The 18,769-nt window shown below is 40.3% G+C and overlaps 1 protein-coding gene across 6 annotated transcripts in view; it reads left to right on the top strand.

Moving 5' to 3' along the window:
* Positions 1-18,769, top strand: part of PSD3 (pleckstrin and Sec7 domain containing 3) — a 435,489-nt gene that overhangs the window by 389,013 nt on the left and 27,707 nt on the right. For all 6 annotated transcript variants that reach the window (XM_069484898.1, XM_069484899.1, XM_069484902.1 and 3 more), the window contains 2 exons: positions 12,157-12,314; positions 14,919-15,063. In XM_069484898.1, coding sequence (XP_069340999.1) covers positions 12,157-12,314; positions 14,919-15,063 — 303 coding nt within the window. The remainder of the gene's footprint in view (positions 1-12,156; positions 12,315-14,918; positions 15,064-18,769) is intronic.

Below are 18,769 nucleotides of genomic sequence, written 5' to 3' on the forward strand. Positions count from 1 at the left end.
CAGAGCTTTGCTTCAGAGTGTCCTTTGGGGGTATCGAGCTGCCCACCAGAAACAACAGGAATAAGTACTTGGACTTCCTCTCAGAATTACCCTGGGGTTGTATAGTGTGTCGGAGGCTCAGTACTGATGATAGTTGTGTCCTACAGAAGGCTTCTCATGTCCCATTGCTGGTTAATCTGTCACCCTGCTGCAAGCCTAATGTGCCAGCACACGATGGCAGATGCTATGGAAAAGGTAAATTCTATGGTCGCAAGGTGATTTGGGGTTTATACAGTTCTGGTTTTATATCCTCCCATAGCTGTTTAGAGTTTATGACATGTCAGGTACTGTGCAAAATTGTGGGCTTCCAAAGATGACTAACATCCAGTCCCTGCCTACGTATATCTCACAAAATAGGTGGAAAACAGGTAAATTGAGCATTCACCAAACAATGGGATAAATTAATAGAGATGTGGAAAAGTCTTTCTGAAGAGGGCCACCCAGGCATACTTGCACATGTCAGAGGATGCATCCCTGAGGAGTTAAGACACTTTAACTGATGGCTGGAGCATGAGCAGGAGTTGTCCAGGCAGGCAAAGCAAGAAAAAGCATTTTAGCCAGAGAAGGAGAAAAATAACAGATTTGCGAGAATGTGACATGTTCAAAGAATGGAAAACAGCTTTTCACGTTTGAATTATAGGATGGATGAGGAGTAGCAAGCCGTAGAAAGATGATGAAAAATTACATCTCAAACAATGAATGTGTCATGAAAATTAAAGAGATGGTGTCACAGTGTCGTAAACTTCCCAGTTTACAAAAGAAGCTGTTTTCTTCCTTGAAGGAATTTCAAGCTCTTTGAGTCTGAGGTCACTGCCGCTCCCACCTATACCCAGGTGCTCAAAGGACTGAGCTGGCATTGTCCCCCACGCTAGGCAGCCCTTCTCACACACCTGCCAGGTGAGGCATGTGCCCTAGGAGTGGCACGGTGCTCTCCCCTCTGTGCTCTCAGAATGCCAATAACAACACTCCTGGGCTTCAAGCAAAGCTGGGAAGGTCACCCCTTCTTCCTGCCCTTCTTCAGTCGGTTCTCCACTATTTGAGAAAGGGGTAATGAAAAAAGTCCCACCTTTCCCCTACCAGGGGTGGGAACCTGCGGCCTTGGGATCACATGGGGCCTTCTGGATCCTTGAGTGTGGCCTTTGTCCTGAATCCAAATTTTACAGAACAAATCCTTTTGATAAAGGGGTTTGTTCTGTGACATATTGATTCGGTCAAAGAGCCACACTTGGGGATCTGGAGAGCCACATCAGTGTGGCAAAGACTCACTTATTCAGCCTCCTGTGTGACAGGGGCTAGGCCAGGTGTGGGGATGCAGAGATCACAGGAGCTGGCATCGTCCTTTAGGCGCTCGCTAGCACACTTGGGTTCTGCGTTCATTCTCTCATTGGTTCTCTCTTTTCTCACACCTTTCTATTCCATATCAGTTCCTCAGCAGCAAGGATTCCTGTCCAAAAGATTCCAGCAAGTCCTCCCTCCTGAGTGCCCTCCATTTTCCCCAGGTGGGCAGGCACTCCGTCACTGCCGCAGCCCCCTGCCCCAGCCCCCTGCCGCTGCCTGGGCCCTGGCTCCTAAATGAGGAGCCCGAGAAGGAAACAGGGCCTCCCCTGCTTGATTAAATGAATCAGATGCGTCTCCTAAAGAGGCCATGATGACCAGCAACCCACTCCTTTAAAGACCACCTTCCCTTGGCTGTAAACACACACGTCACACACACATACACAAAACCACTCCCCCACTGGAGTAGCAATCTATTTAGGGTCTCATTTCATCGTTAATTTCTCATCAATTACTTTAAGCCTTTCATCAAGACTTCTCAACTATGAAATAGCCTGTAATGATTTTTACCCATATATTAATAGAACAGTTCAATTAGCATTTCCTCATTAAGAGTGGAGAGTAATAGCAAAAGCTTCCTCCTCCTCCAAAACAAAATAAACAAACAACAACAACAGTCATCAGAAGGAGAAGCAGACACAGGCAAAATCCTACTGGAAAGAACCCCAAGTCCTGGCAGTCTCCATCCACTCAGCCTCCTTCCCTGCTCCCATCCCCGCCAGATAGAAGCTTGCTGCAAAGGGTTTTGGCCCCTCCTGTAGGAAACTGAAGAGTTTAATAAATAATATCTCGGGCCTCCCAAGTTTAAAATCCACCCTGTCTGTTGTGTGCCTCCTGAACACACACACACACACACACACACACACACACACACACACAGTATCAGCAGCCTCTTAGGTATTAAAGTGACAGCTCTGCTAGGCTGGGGATCTCTCTCCTTGGTTTCCTACGATCCTCCTAGGAAAATATGTCTCTGGGAAGAATACTAAAGACTCTTGCAGAAAAGGAGTCATACCCTGAAGAGTGTGGAGAGTCATACTCCAAGTCTGTCACTTGATTAATTTCTGATCTGGAGCAGTTCATTACCCTCTCTGAGCCTCAACTCATTCATCTGTAAAATGGGGAGAAATAGTGCTACACGATCAACGTAAAGGATTTTTTAAATATATGAAAAAAGCACCTATTATATGTTAGGTTAATAGTAAATATTGATTCCCTTCCTAATGACTCATAAGAAATGAGAGTATTTTTTTCTTTTCGTCCTTTCCTGATCCTTGTAAATCTCATGAGGAGTAAAGTGACTTCCTCAGACTTTTCCCCCTGTCTTTTCACGACCCTCCAACAGCACTCTGTGTGATGAAATGATTAAGAGCGAGTTAGGCCATCTCAGCCATCCAAATACACAGGCCCTTTTCCTCTGTGCCGGCTTTATTGCAGATTAAGTAATTCCTTCCACCCCTTCCCGCTTCAGATCAGAGACAGTCAGAAGCCGCCATAGATCCTCCTAGGACCAGCGTAAGGAGTAACAGGCAAGGCAGAGGCTTCGTGTTGTGGAGTTCGCCACGTGGCATCAACACTAGTCAGAGATACCATGTCGACCTTTGATCCTCATTCCCGTAGACACTAGTTATATATGTGACATGAGTTCTGCATACTTGGCGTCCACGTAGAGGGAATTTACCAAAAGTCAAATATGTGCCTCTTGTCACCATCCTACTGTCCCAGTTCAGGAGGTTTGGATACTCCCTGACTTGGGTCCTCTATGAAGATACAAGCTCTATACTCTACATGCTCACTTCATACGGCAAAAAACATGAAACAAGGAAGCAATAGGAGCCCTCCACCTTGTTGAAGGGGCACTTCAGAGTAGTATTCCTGTATTTTAAAAAACCCACATATCTTTGCAGAGTGTTGCTTTATATCTAATATCTAAAAAGATAAACAGTCCCAGGTCACAGCGTCATACATCACAAATGTTGGAAACGGCTTGGCAGATTTCCTGAGCCGGCTGACTTCAGTGATCATTCAGCCAGAAATAAGACAGGCTTGTCAGTATGATACAGTTTTGAGGGTACTTTTTGCATCTGAACTTCGCTACTTCATAGAAGGATATTGTTCCCTTTTTTTTTTTTTTTTTTTTAATTGAGAAGCTGAGGCTCAAAGGTTGATTGCCCTCCTCAGGATTGTAAAGGTGGCAGTGACCAAGCCAGTGTTTTTTCCATTAGGCTATTCTCAGATGAACACTAAAGCTCTAGTGTGTGACCCCTCTAATTACTGCAAGTTTAAAACAAGCTATTGTGAGGGGGTGGTGTCTCTGACTTCTATATGTTCATCCAGATTTAAGTAACTCTTGGCCAATACATAGCAAATGTGCAGTGACTTACTTCCTTTAACCTCCTGCTTGTGAGGACTGGTGGGTTCCCCCTCTCTCGTTGCATTCCCCTGACTCTAGCCACTCTTGCACTGGAATATGGGACTGTCTCTAATCATCTCCTATAATTAGAGTAAGTAAACTTGGAGATTTTCTAACATAGTCCTTTTTCAGGTATTCTTCCCATTCCCAGAAACCATGAAATAGGAAAATGTCAATATCCCAACCATGTCCTAACTGTTAGATTGATACTTAAAAGTGCCTCACATATCTGCTGACCTTGGGCTAATGAGCTACCATTCTGGTACAGAGGGCTGTAATGCTAGTTAGGGAGCCAATCCGTAAAGAATGCATCTATAAGATTAGAAGTCTGCTCGCTTTTTAGAATGTTATACATTAGAGAGATCATTGTGAGTAAGATCTAGTTCCTAGAGGAACTTATGTCCTGTCTGAGGAGAGTAACAAATACAAAAAGCCAGTTCAGTGCAATTTAGTAAATACTACAAAGGGAAGTGTGCTATGGAAACACATTTAGAAGGGTACTTAACTGAGCCTTAGGAAGAGAAGGGAAGATCATGGAAAGATTCATGAACAAAGTGATATCTAAGCCTACACTTAGAAAGAAAACAGAAGTTAGTCACATAGGGGCATTCGGATACAGACAACCCTGCACAACCTGTGGATGCCTGGATGTGAGAAACGACCGCACATTAGAGGAGCTGCAGGTTCAGTGCTCGGGCAGATTATGAAGAGCTTAGAAGGCCACGTTGAAGAGTTGAGACTTTATCTTAGAAAAATGCGAAGCTATCAAAGGGTTTTAAATGGGGAGTGACAAGATCATATATTTTAGAAAGATCCATCTGCCTACAGGATGGGGAATGGATGGGAAGCAGATTGGATCAGAGACGTAGAGACCAGATTAGCTTAAACTAGGGTAGGGACAACAGGGAAGGAGAAATAAAGTCTAACTGGGGAGTTCTATTTGAGCTGTTGAATTCCATGTGTCTGTGGAATAATAAATCAATCATCCCCAAGCAATTAGTTATGCATATTCAGATCTGGAGCCAAGGAGGAAACCTAGAAATACAGATCTGGAGAGCCATCAACAAGTAGTTGATAATTTAACCCATGGGGTAGATGAGGCTGCTCAGTTTGTCGAGTGAGAACAAGATGGAGCCACAGACCAGTGGGACATAGACACTTCATACGTGACGGCTAGGAAGACAAGTGAGTGAGAGAGACGGTGGCGCCACTGGCACCAAGGGCTGTTGGAAATGTCCCACGCTGTGAAAAGGTAAGACAGGATTTGGAAAGTGCCGCATGAATTCAGCAACCCGGAAATTACTGATAAAGTAGTTTCGGTGGAGTGGTGGGTGTAGAGGGCAGATTGGAGAGAGAGTTGAAGAGACACAAGCAGGGAGTATATAGACAACGACTTTTAAGAAGCTCCACCTGTAGTTCCCACTGTGCTCTTCCCTCTACTCCTTTTCTGATAGCCCCTTCCCATGACTTCTGTAAATAACAAGTCCCCGATGTCTATCTTGTTTCTGTTGAATCTCCCTTCTTTCCTGTTATTGATTTCTCTGTGAAGTAAAACAAGTCCTTGTCACTTTTCCTTTCCCCTGGACAGTTTCTGCCATTATCCAGGGCTCCTGTTTTGCCTCTCTGGGTTGCACACAGTCGTCTTCATCACCAGCCACCTCATTTCCCCTTCTGGCCTCCTCACTTGATGTTCCTTAGTGACATTTGCCTGTAACTTGAAAGCAAAGAGTAAATCCACAGTGTCATGATAGTAATGTCTAGCCCATTTCCAAAGTGTCATATTAGGTGCTATGCAAGAAATAAACAGTGTCTCCTTCCTGAAAGAGCTTGGGCTTACAGTGTAGGTGAGAAGACCAATCTTAGGCAATGAATGGCTGGTGAACTCTTAAAATCATCTCATGAAAAAGCACCAGTTAGCATGATGCAAACCAAGTGTATAGGTGAGGGGGAAAAATGGGCAAATGGAATGAATTTGGGCAAATAGCTGATTCCAGTTTCTAGAACTCTCTGAGGTAGAGCCTGTGAAATACAGCACCAGCATAGGGGCTGATTTAAATATTTGCACATTGAAAACTATTCCAAAGTCCAAGTACCAGTAATGAACAGGCACAATAAGACATTTATGGTAGAGTGGTTCTGTCTTACAGCTGAGTAGAAACACGCTCTTGTCCTTGTATCCTTGTTTTTTCTCGTACCTGCAAGGGGCCCTGAGCCCAAGCAACTCCTGCTATTGGAATATAAAGTGTTCATGGCAGCACAAGTCTAATATTATCATTTTAAGGTAATACTCGTAGTTCATATATACTTTAAAAATTAGAAACCTCTATGAATTGATGATAAAAATGATTAAATTCTTACTAGTCTTGATGATCCATCATTGTTGACATTTGGATATTAACTTCATATCCATTTTGTTAACAGAGTGAGTCATCTGCTAGCCAAGTGCTCACATAAGCCTTTGCTATCGCTTCGCTTTGAAAGTTCTCTCTTGGTTTCTATAATATCATGGGCTTTGTGTCTGGTGCTACCAGCCTTTGCCTCTTTCCTGAAAGTATTTTGGTAAGGTTTATGGTGGTATTGTTGTTACAGGTCTGGTTGTCACAAAACTGAACTACCCTAAAGATAGACGGCCAGGTGACTGCTGGGCGGGTAAGAGTGATGGGTGTGGGCGGCTGGTTAGTGGATCTCAGTGAATTACTGAGAGTTTGACGTCTCATTATTCTGTTCTGCAGAGCAGGCTCTTGAGAATCTTAATATCTTTTCTCTCTAGGGTCTAGAAAACAGCTAGTTCGAATCTGAATCTATGTGCCTTTACCATGTCTTTAGAAAGTGAAAAATCAGTTCATGATCTAAACATTTAGTTTGTTATCACAATATACTGGTAACCCTTCTGTCCTCGATGCACAATCTCTCATTCTTTGGATCACTTGGAAAGGAGATTTGTCCCAGCTGCCTATACAGTTTTTTAAAAGTTCAATTGGAAAGGGAGTTTTTGCAATATTTCAGGTATAGGTAGCATCGGGGTGAGCCTAGGCCAGGCGCAAGGAAGCCACTGAAAATTGAAGGCTTCCCAGACTGCAGGGATGGTGGCCAGTCTGGGGCTGATGTGCCAAATACCGTAGCACCCGAGCAGCCCGGTTCCTGTCCCCATCTCCTCTATCCCTTTTTGCTGTCCTGTGCACCCAGGGCATTTTTATTTCCTTTTTGAAACTGCTGGCTCTGTGCCTTTCACACTTCGAAAAAGGCTATCTGGACCCTCTCTCATCATTCTCTAAAACCATGGAAAAAGAAAAAAAAAAAAAAAGCTTCGAAGCCTACTGTTCCACTGGAAGAATGATGATCACATTCAAGTTTTTGCTAGTCATAATTTAGATGAATGGTCCTTTACAGCAGAGAAATGTGACCATTATGTGAGGGATATTTAGGGCATAATCATAATTTTTAAAAACTGTAAATTCAGCGGGATGCCGTGGCGCATGCCAGTAGTCCCAGCTATTTAGGAGGCTGAAGGGAAAGGATCACTGGAGCCCAGGAGTTCAAATTTAGCCTGGACAGGATAGAACTCATCTCTAAAAACAAAACTACAAAGTCATAAAAAGTCATTGCAACTGGAAACACACCTGTTCTCCAGGGTTTGAGACATTTAGGCTGTGCCCTGAAGGAAAGATTCTGTTTAAAAACACAATTCCAGTTTACATGCTCAGCAAACAGAAACCAGTTTGTTCCTAATGAATTTTTTCGGCCCCATCTGCGAAGCTAATGCAGTGGTTTGTGGCTTCTTCTCACTCAGGTCTCTTTGCCTGTGTGCAGCTGAGGTCCCTGGGCAATGCGTTTCTCTCCTCCTCTCTTCCCTGCCCGCCCTTCCTGCCTCCCTCTCTTCCTCCTCTCCTTCTGTTCTTTCTCTCCTCTTCCTCCCCTCCTTCCCTTCCCCATCCTTTTTCTCCTACCCTCCTTCCCTCCCTTTCTTTCAATAAATAATACGCCCACACCAATCATGTGAAAGTTGTAGAGGGAAACATGAAGTAAACACGAACTTGGCCTTCACAGGGCTGAGAACTGAATGGACGTGGGGTGGGTTGTAGACGGAGACAACAACATGGTCACAAACGATGACCTTCTATTAAAGCACAGCCTTTAACAGAATGTTAGTGAAGCCCAGAGCTGAGAGGAAAGCAGCAATAATAGCCTACCACCAGTAACAACCCTGATCATTATTTTAAGTAGAAGAAATATGGAAAAGTAACTGCTGAGATTTTTTTTTCTGCTTAAGAAACTTTGACTTCTTAACTTTCTTCAGATACTGAGTCAAGGAATCTTACAATGTTTTTGCAAAGGATGATAATGGTTATCTGATCTTATCTAACTGCCTTCCCATGCAGCTGCATAATGGTGAAAAATCTAAATCCCAACTTCCTGGTCCCCTTGTCAGATTTATCCTGGAAAGCGTCATGTGCCTCACTGAAGCCTGAGGCATTATTGAGAAAGCCCTCCATTATTGAGAAAGGCTGTGTCTTTAAGTGCCCTCTCTAAGTGGACTAAGTGCTAAGAAGAAAGTCCTACTACAGGCCAACACCTCCCCATCTCTGTAATATGGAAGACAGGCACCACGTACATGTTAATTGAACAAATTCATATTAAAAATTTGAACCTTTTGACTTACTTTTGCTTCTTCTCTCTTAATTCTCCTTTCTACAGTAATATAGGATGTATTTTTCTGACTGCAACGCTATTTGTATAACATGAGAAAATTAAGTGATACCCCAGGCTCCTTCCAGCTTTAAAATTCTGTGATTGATTTTCAAATACATGCTTAGTTGAGTGATGAGCCAAAAGGTGTTTTCATTTGACTTGCTGTTACTCGGAGCTTCCAGATTAATGGAAACAGCACTTCCCGTGTTGCCTGGTAAAACAGGAAGAATAAACTTAAATGATTTTTAGAAAGATACCTAACCAGACATATTTAGAATTTAAAAAGTCATCAAATTATGAAAAATGTTTTTAATGCCATTTTTAAAATCTGGAGTTAATAGACAATTTAGGACCCAGTTTACTTTATTGACTTTTGTAATAGTATCCTCACAGCTTCAAGCAAGGATATGGTCTTGGTTCTACTTTCTATCTTCCCAGTGGAAATCAAGACCATTTCAACCTTGTTTTAAATTGTTTTGATTACTGTAACAGTTTTACCCTGTTTAACAAGGCATGAAGTAAATAATATTATTTATTTACTTACTTATTTTTAGAGACAGGGTCTCACTCTTTCACCCAGGCTGGAATGCAGTGGTGCAATCATAGCTCAATGTACCCTCAAACTCCTGGGCTCAAGTGATCCTCCTGCCCCAGCCTCCCGAGTAGCTGGGACTACAGGCATATGCCACCACGCTTGGCTAATTTTTAGATTTTTTTTGTAGAAACAGGGTCTCACTATGTTGCCCAGGCTTATCTCAAACTCCTGGCCTCAAGCAATCCTCCTACCTTGGCCTCCCAAAGCACTGGGATTATAAGCATGAGCCACCACACCTAGCCAATGATATTTTGAAATCTGGAATTGGAGTATATTTTTAACTGATATTGATGAATTTCAATTGAGATATGGTCACTTTCCAAATTTTACTTTATATTCACCTGAAAGTACAAAATTTCCAGAGTTGATACCAATTATTTGTACATATGTAGGTGTTTTTAGTGTGTTATGATGTGATTTCATTAGAGGTTTAATTAACAAGCTTCTCAGGAAAAAAAACGAAGCTTTTCATTTCGTGCTTTAAATGAATTTAAAATAAATAGCGTTGTGAAATCACATTCTTGTTGCTTATTAGGATGATATAGTGTCTAATGAATCATATTACGTAAAAAGATGTAAATTACAGGGAACACGGGAGAGAATAAAATGTTTTTAGTCATCATTTTCACCCTTCATTTGTTTGAGAAAATGGGTAGTAATTAGATGTCACAGAGCATTTTCTTTTCTTACAGAAAATTTCTTGATTGGATTTATCTTGCTCTCTGTTGCACATTTAGTTTGTACAGCAAATAGTCCTAGGTTTGAAATGGTTTGATTACGATAATTTATCCCTTATTTGTTCCCAATCTTGTCATTTAAACACCATCTTCTACTGTGAGTAGTGAACAGTAAAGATGTCAGAATGAACTCCGTAGGATAAAGGCATTTCTTTTTATCCAATTGTCAACCCTAGTATTTCCACTCTACCCTGGGTTCTGCTCATTTTTTGTGGACTTGAAGCTTCATTTTCTTATAGGAATTCAGAATGCTGAAAATGAGGTTTGTATTTTGCCTTTTAAAAAAAATGGTAAAATGGTATTATTATCAACTGGAAAAGTGGAAGCTTCTTAGACTTAAAAGTCATTGACTTCAGTTTAGCCCTAATTAAATAGATCCTTTCTTCCATTGCTGCCCTGTGTAGTGTTCTCCTTCCGTTATAAGGTAAACTGGCAGTGAATCTTAGAGTTTAGGGTGCTGCCTAAACTCTAGAAATAAAAAGTTCTCTTTAAAAACAATGCCGCAATTCCCCAAGGTGACAATTACTGTTAGCCTTTATTTAGATCTGTAATAAATGTTGCATTTTAAAAATTTTTGCACTTTCAAAAGCAGCCTAAGACTGCCATCCTTTAAGCTTGGTTTTAAACAAAAATATCAGAGAAAATATGCTCCAAGAATATTCATAGTGGCTCCAAGTGCAGAGGTGTAAGTCAGCCACTATTAATAGCTACCAACTGGTCTTCGTGTTTCCTATACACCTATAGCAATTTGTTAGACATCATGTAGGAGTTGAAACTATAAGAGAATAACATCTACAGACTATAAGTGAAATTAGTGAAAAATATTGCAGCCATCGTTCTATATCCAGTTCTATACCCGTCAGAGAAAATGAATGACATTGAGAATAAAAATTATCTTGTATTATGGATTTTGTTTCAAGAAATCTTATTTTACACTTGGATTATATGCTCCTCTAAGCCTCTCCTTATTCTCATAGATTGTGTCCACGTTTCATTGCTAACCTGCTTCTTCATTTTTTCCATCTTGACTTCTCTATTCTCATCCTTTGTTATTTTCTCTTCTCTCAAGTATTTTCTTCTTTATATTGCTACTGGTATTTACTTCATATTTTCAAGGGAAAACCTTTGCCTCTCAGCAACTGTCACTTTAAGGGTATTTTTGACGCAGTTTGAATTGATGGTACAGCAGTACCTCGGAATTGCTCGATTGGTAGAAGGATGATAGGTAGAAGGGGGAGGAGGTTTGGGGCATTGTAATTGTCTTCCTGGAAATTTGTAAAAGCAGTCTGTGACAAGAGAACAGACAACATCTTCCTTTAGGCTTTTATTACTAATTAGAAGGTGGTGTGTGTGTTTACAGAAGAAATGCTAGTTTATTTAGCATCATATCTTGTTTTTGATAAAATATGGTTAGAAGAGAGAGAGGCATTAAGCTTCAGAAAATATCTACTGTAATAGTTTGTAGCTTATGCAGTAGATAGGTAGTATATTTACATTCGATTTAGGGCTTTTTAAATTTTAATTAACCCAAGAACAACTAGAAATAATGGAATCAAATTTGTTTTAAATTCTAATTATTATTCTACCAGTTGTGATTTTTTTTTTTTTTAGTTGTGTTTGGAGGGATGCCATACAGAAGAACCTTTATGAACTCTGAATTGTGTAGTTGTCCAAAGATAAAATTGCGTACATATGTGATACCTTCCTTTTTATTTTTATTTTTACCCATTTTTGAAGTGTATGATAATAGAGTTAAGCTTTCTTCAGATTCAATAATCTTAATAATTTTCTTTTCTTTCAACAGAAGAGCTAGAGTAATCATTTTCTTTTACTGTTCGTTTTCTTTGGATAATATTCGCCTAAAAAGAAAGTAGCGGGAACATACAGTGTCTTTAGAGCAAAGAACACAATGGCATTGTCTTCACCACCGGTATAATTCTGTTGATGAGTATCTGCAAGCTTTTGTTTTTAGCCATTTAATCCTGAAACCAAATCATGCTAACTATTGGACCAAGCCTTGTTTCAAATCACTGTAAAATGCATGTGATAGATATTTCTGTCTTTGGCCTGCCTTAGCTATTTTACCTTAATTATTCTATATCAGCTTTTTAAAAATGCCTCTTAGGTATGTGTATTTTCTCATTCTCAGCAAACTTTCAAACAGTGTGATGTTCAGTGACATCTATGAGGTTGTGAAGAGTTGTTTTTACTCACCATTCATTTCGTTTTTTTCCATGCACTTTTATGGATTTCCTAAAAAAAAAAAAATGAAAAAATTTATTTTTAGGTTTTAAAAAGAGAAGTTGAAATCCGATCCTGACTTTGTCTTTGTTTCTGTCCGTTTACAGGATGAATACAAGCCGGAAAAGGCCTTGTCTGAGGAGGACTTGAAAAACGCGGTGAGCGTGCACCACGCGCTGGCGTCCAAGGCCACGGACTACGAGAAGAAGCCAAATGTGTTCAAACTGAAAACTGCTGACTGGAGGGTCTTGCTTTTTCAAACCCAGTATGTTTTGTTGGTTTGGCTTTTATTTTGTTTTGTTTTTTTTACTTCGCTTAGCACCACTTTATACCAACGAATAGAAACAGGCTCTGCAGGGCGCATTTTTTGAGTTGGAGTCAAAGTCAACAATTGGTTACGTTAGAGAGACAACTGCCAAGGAGACTAAAATACAAAATAGAAACCTTGCGTCCAGATTTTTCCATCTGCTGCAGAGTAGCCCTGTGACTTTTAGTCAGCCACTTAGACCATCTGTAGATCCCAGTAATCCTCATCAATGACAAATGAGGGTTTTAGTAGACAAGGTCTTTCACAACAAAAGTAAAATAGACCTGGATTCAAATCACCATTTCCCCAGCTCTTTCTCCTAGCACGTAATTTACCCTCTTTGAACACCAGCTTGTCACTCGTGTAGGGTGATAATGTTTATCTCATAGGGTTCTGGTGAGGATTAAATGAGATAAGTGTATATAATACTTCACACAGAGCCTGGCATGTAGTAACTGTTCAGTAAATGTAAATTTCCCCAAAATTTCCATTTTATTCTCTCATTTCCCTTTCCTTCTGAGCTATTGTAGTCTGTGATTATACTAAAAGGAAAACAAAATCCTGCTGTGAGCAAGGAAATGGGATGGATTGCCAGTCTAATGAGGAGTCCAGTGACAAACGTCAAATTAGACTTAGAACGTGCCACATGGAGAATTCTGGATTTGAGAAGTGAAAAACTGGATTTTGAGAACTGAGCCTCTAGAACAGGAATTTTAATAGGGGCCACACACGGCATCAGTGTCGGTGGCAGGCAGCGTTAATCATTGCTTGAGCTTGACTTCAGCATCACCCTCAGCGTAACACTGTCCGCTGAGCCCAGTAGACACCAGAATTGAAATTTGACATCAAGGTAGTGAACACAAGTGTCTGCGTGCTTGTTGATCAGAGCAATGTAATATCAAGAAAAGAGAAATGAAAACAAAGCAGGTACTCTCATAATTTGTGGATGTCAAACTTTTGAAGTTATAAAATTACTGACATCAGGTGAGGAGGCAGTTGTAAGGAAGCCAGTTACACGGGGTTTTTGGGGTGTTGGAATAGGACAGTTAACACCACAAAGGGCCCTGTAGCCAGAGGTGTAATTACAGTTATTAGGCATTAGGTAAGGAATCTTTCAAATTGTTGTATGCCCGAATACTTCTTTAAAATCGAAAATACCAGCTGTAATAACTAAGGAAATCTAATTCCAAAGGAATTGATGGCAGATATCAGTCAATTGAAATAACAGAGGAACAGATCAGCCTAGAGAGGCATTTGGGCTGCAGTGAGGAGTCGGTACGTAGTGTGGTTTCAGGTTATTGTTATTTCTCTCAGAGTAGACAGCGAAAGAAATGACTTTAGATTTGGCTGACATTTATTTCACTTTTTGTTTATTAATTATGCACATGGCAGATAATCTATGCTGGTTCGTGATCATTTCTACCATTCATTTATGAATTCACGAAAACTAAATGCTGTCAGTTTGGGGCATTCTGGATATAATGACACAGAAATTAAAAATATCATGACATCAGATGATTTCCACCTCCTGTCAGGTGGATTCTTTTTTTTTTTTTTTTTTTTTTTTGGCAGTCTTAGTGAGTATATTTTACGTATCATAAAATTTCACTGGTTTGAAATGTATGTTTCAATTTTTTTTTTTAACCAAATTGACAGAATGGTGCAGCCGTCACCACACTCCGGTTTTGGAACACTTCCATCTCTGCAGAGAGAGCCCCGTGCCTCTCTGCAGTCTCTGCCAGTCTCTGCCCCAGCCGCACTCTAATCTACCTTCTGTCTCACTAGAATTGCCTTTTCTGGACTTTTCATAAAAACAGAATCATACGTTATGTGGTCCTTTTTGTCTGGCTTATTTTACTTAAGGCTTTGGGGGATCACCCACGTTGTAGCACATATCAGTGCTTCTCACCTTTATTGCTGAATACTGTTCAGTTGTATAGATTTACTACGTTTTGTTCATCCATTTACTAGGTGATGAACATTCAGATCATTTCCCCTTTTTGACTCTTCGGAATAATGGTGCTATGAACTCTGACACACAAATTTTTGTGTCGTTCTATGTTTTTACTTCTCTTAGGTACCTACTTAGGAGTACAATTGCTGGGTTGTAGAATAACTTGGTAGTTCACTTTTGAAGAAACTGTCAAACTGTTTTCCAAAGTGGGTATATCCTTTTACATTCCCTCTATCAATATATGCTTCAGCTGGATTTTAAAATCAAATGATATGATTAAAAGAGATGAGTTAATTTTATAATTGATTTTTGGCCTAGCTTGGTATCAAACAGAAAGCAGGGGTTTATTGTCAAGTGAGATTTCTCTTTTTTTCCTTCTGTATCCAAGAGGGATAATCTTATACTACAATGATAATAGGTTCCACGGCCTTTCACTACTGTTCATTGTTCAGAATGTTAATCTCCAATGAAGTTTTGCCAGGGATTAATTATACCAAGAAGAATAGATGATTTTTATGTGCCATTTTAAATGAGCAATGAGAAATGGGTAAAGTATGATATACTTAGATCTAGAAATATCCTAATGTAAGTATGTCTGTTTCTCATAGGAGTGCGGAGGAAATGCAAGCGTGGATAAACAGGATCAACTGTGTTGCGGCTGTATTTTCTGCACCCCCATTTCCAGCAGCCATTGGCTCTCAGAAGAAGTTTAGCCGCCCGCTTCTGCCTGCCACTACGACAAAATTGTCTCAGGTAAGTCATCTTGATAGTGTTTTGACCCTGGAAGAAAAGTGCTTTGTAAAATAATCTTACCGATGTTTGTATTTGAATAGTATTCCATATTTGAGGGGCAGATGAGAGACCTGGCTGTGTAAAGCCATATTGTATAAATGGGGCAGGATTGCAGCATGCAGGGTTTTGTGCTTCATATAGGAAGCTAACACAATCGAGTCGTGGTTAGTATGACATAGTCTTTGATTTTGTTTCTGAAATTAATTAGTTTATTATTTAATTAGTCATACTTGCCCGGTTCTGTTTTTTTCTTCTTCTTCTTTTTATCTTCTCCTTTTTTTTTTTTTTTCCTGACAGCCCGTAACTTTTAAATGGCTGGCTAATGTTAGGGAGATGCCCCGCCCTGCTAGCAAGCTTTTCATTCGTTCATTCCGTCATTGGTTTGTTTTACTGAGCATTTGCCATATGCCAGGCTGGATTTGGTGCTAGGAACATAGAAATATTTTCAGGGACCCAGTGCCCACAGCACAGTGGGGAAGGGCCTTCCCTACCTCTCAGGGCGGAGCTGAATGGGACATTTGGGTTTTCTAAGCCAATCGAGACACGGTGCACCAGAACTCTATCTCAGATGTATTTACGTAAACTTCCTTCTGTTGGCAGATTAGTCTTGCTAAAAACCGTATTTTATGTTCCTCTCCACCTAAAACTGTCTTAAGGACACTGCCTACAAACCACGTTTGCTGATTTTAAACGCATCTGCAGCACGCCATTGCCATTGACCAGCTAAAGCTCTTGGAAGCTACTTACTTTGATATCTTGGTGAATTCCTTATTGCTGCAACCATAGAAGTAGTTTTATCTGACTATGATCAACCAGGTGTTGGTATTAACTAGGTCCTCTGCACATCTCTGATGTCCTGATGATCAATGATACATTTATTTAATAAATGTGCGTCCTTTGCTTGTTGCACATCAGAAACTATTTTAGGCCCTGGGGCTAGGAAGGCAAATGAAACCCAAACAGTCTCCTGCAGGAGAGGCAAATGCAAATAAGCAAGTGACTCTTACACAATTGGACACAGGCACAGGAAGGATGAGTCCGGAGTGCCGTGGGGGTGCGAGGAAGGGACCTTGCCTGGCCTTGGAGGTGAAGGAGGAGAGGTGATATCTAGTGTGAAGCTTAAAGGATGAGAAGCAGTTAGGTGAGCTGTGGATGAGCTAATAAAAATGATCCAGGCCCACAGGAGCAAGGACTGAGCTGCAGGAACCACACTAAGTGGGACCTGAGCAAAATGCTGAGAAAAAGCAAGAAACGCGCCCCCATGGGGGTAAGCAAAGGCCAAATTGCCAAAGTCCTTCTTTGGCACATGTAGGATTTTGGATGCTTCAGTGGTTCCCAGCGTCTTTAGGATAATCGTTTTAAGCAGAAGAGAAATGTGATCAAATTTATACTTTAAAAATTATTCTCATTACAATGTGAGGAAAAACAGTAGAAGAAGATACTACTATTTTAAAGAAAGGCCTGTTTTAAGAGAACTTTCAGTAATCCAGAGGAGAGTTAGCTAAGTTCGTTGTAGAAGAAATGGATAGAAGTGAAAGTATCTGAGAGACCTTGAGAGTGTAGAACGGACAGTTCTAGTGGTTCGCAGAAGTGGAGGGGAAAGGGCTGTCACCTCGGCTGGGACAGCTGGAGACTGTGGTGTCCAGCCTGGCTTTTGGAGCCTCACCTCACCATCTCCTGGTTTCCCCATTGCTGCTTTTCCTGGCCCTTTCCTGGAGCCCTTTGTTCTTTCTTTCTCCAAATGTTGCCGTGCCCAGGGCTCACAAGCAGACAAAGACACTTGAAAAATAAAAAATGTTTTTAAGATATTTAGGTAAAAAAATAAATAAATAAATGAAAAACAAAACACCAAAAAGGGAGAACATTGTGCCAAGAAAAGGGGGAAAGGTCAAGTAAAATTAAGACAAAAAATACCTGTCCTATTAAATGGCTGGGAGGTCACTGGGTAATGTTGGCAAGAGTAGTTTTGGTGGAGTGAAACTAGTATCTCTGATAGCACGATTGTCAGGTAGGAAGGAAGAGATGGGAACAGAAACTACACTGGTCTCCTTTGATGAGTGTATGGAAGGTAGTGGGAAAGACTTGTGCACAAGTCTTGCCATAAGTTATTTTAAAAAACAGGAAGACTAGCAAGAAGAAGAGAGGAGACGTGGTTTCAGGAAAGATTCTTTTGTTTCATTTTGTTTTTTAATTCATGATTAACATATATTGGATGCTTACTCTGTAAGCATTACTATTACTATGCAGTTAATATACTATCAAACACACTGTTAAGAATAGAAGGGACCAAGCCAGCTTAGCTTATAGGACAGCATAGCATTTAATTTTCAAGGATAATAAATACTCTGAGACTTTTTAAGATAAAGGGAAGGCTTTTATTAATGGCCAGAAAATATGTTGGCTGACTTCTCCACCTACTCAGATATGAACTGTTCAAGCAAACCCATTTCCCTGTTTTAAGTTTGGGTACTTAACATAAACAGTATACCACATAAACAGGAAAGAGTATATCACATAAAATGTAAACCAGTTATCATGATCATGATAAGGGGAGGGAGGAAAAAAATCAAACAATAGGAAGCAAAAAATAACTTCAAAAATTGAGTTTTGAGTCAGGCATTGTGGTGTGCACCCGTAATGCCCGCACGTTGGGAGGCTGAGGTGGGAGGATCACTTGAGCCCAGGAGTTCGAAGCTGCCGTGAGCTATGATCATGCCGCTGTATACTCCAGCCCAGGCGACAGAGTGAGACCCCATCTCTTAAATATAAAAATTGAGTTCTCTTAATTGTACTATGAACTTTCCAGTGGTTATTTTTCAACATATTGATTCTTTCTCACGTTCAGTTCTATAAAAGATCCAGGGGAGGTGAGCTGAACTAAAGATGGATGTTAATATGCGTGTCATTCATAGAAGATTTATTAATACGTAGCTCAGAGCAACATACGCGTTTTTCTTCTTCCCTCACTGTAGGATCTACAGTTCTGTTTACTTTCTACTGTGAAAAATGTGCTGCTTTCCCATTTCTGTGTGGGCTATAAATTAGTAAGTCACATGCACATGAAAATGAGTGTGTTCATCTGTTTGTGTGTTTACCAGAACAGGCAAGCAAGTACCTTTATCAAGGCAGACTCTCTTATTTTAAGTAAATGTCTTATACTGGAACTAAAATTAGAAGGCATAATTTTTTTTTATATTTTCCCTCATTTTGGACATATATCCACAGAGATGCAAAAAATACATATATACTGTGATCAAAGTGATAGATTCAAGATCTTAAATGAGAAAACAATAACCAAAAAGAAGCATCCTCCAGTATCACATAAGACAAGATGACCACGCCGTTTCAGGAACGTAACATCTTTGGAAAATAAGATGATTTCCTCCCCAGTTAAATCACTGAGTCTTGGTAGGCCTCAGTTTTCTATCCAGAAAATGAGAAGAAAGTTCTAGAATGTCTTTAAGGTTTTTTTCCTATCACTAACTCTGTATTATTTCTTTGCCCAGATCATAATGTTTGTTTCTAAAAAATAAAGATTTTTTTGCCTTTGAGAAGCAAATATGTAAAATGAAGCATGTGAGAAAGAATAGGCTATAAAGGCAGAGAGAAGAGTTAGTTCATACATAGCCTGGTGTTGGGAGTAGCCTTGACTTCGGGTAGAGGCTCT

Source organism: Eulemur rufifrons, chromosome 12 (genome assembly GCF_041146395.1).
Source record: "Eulemur rufifrons isolate Redbay chromosome 12, OSU_ERuf_1, whole genome shotgun sequence".
In the NCBI taxonomy this organism is placed as follows: domain Eukaryota; kingdom Metazoa; phylum Chordata; class Mammalia; order Primates; family Lemuridae; genus Eulemur; species Eulemur rufifrons.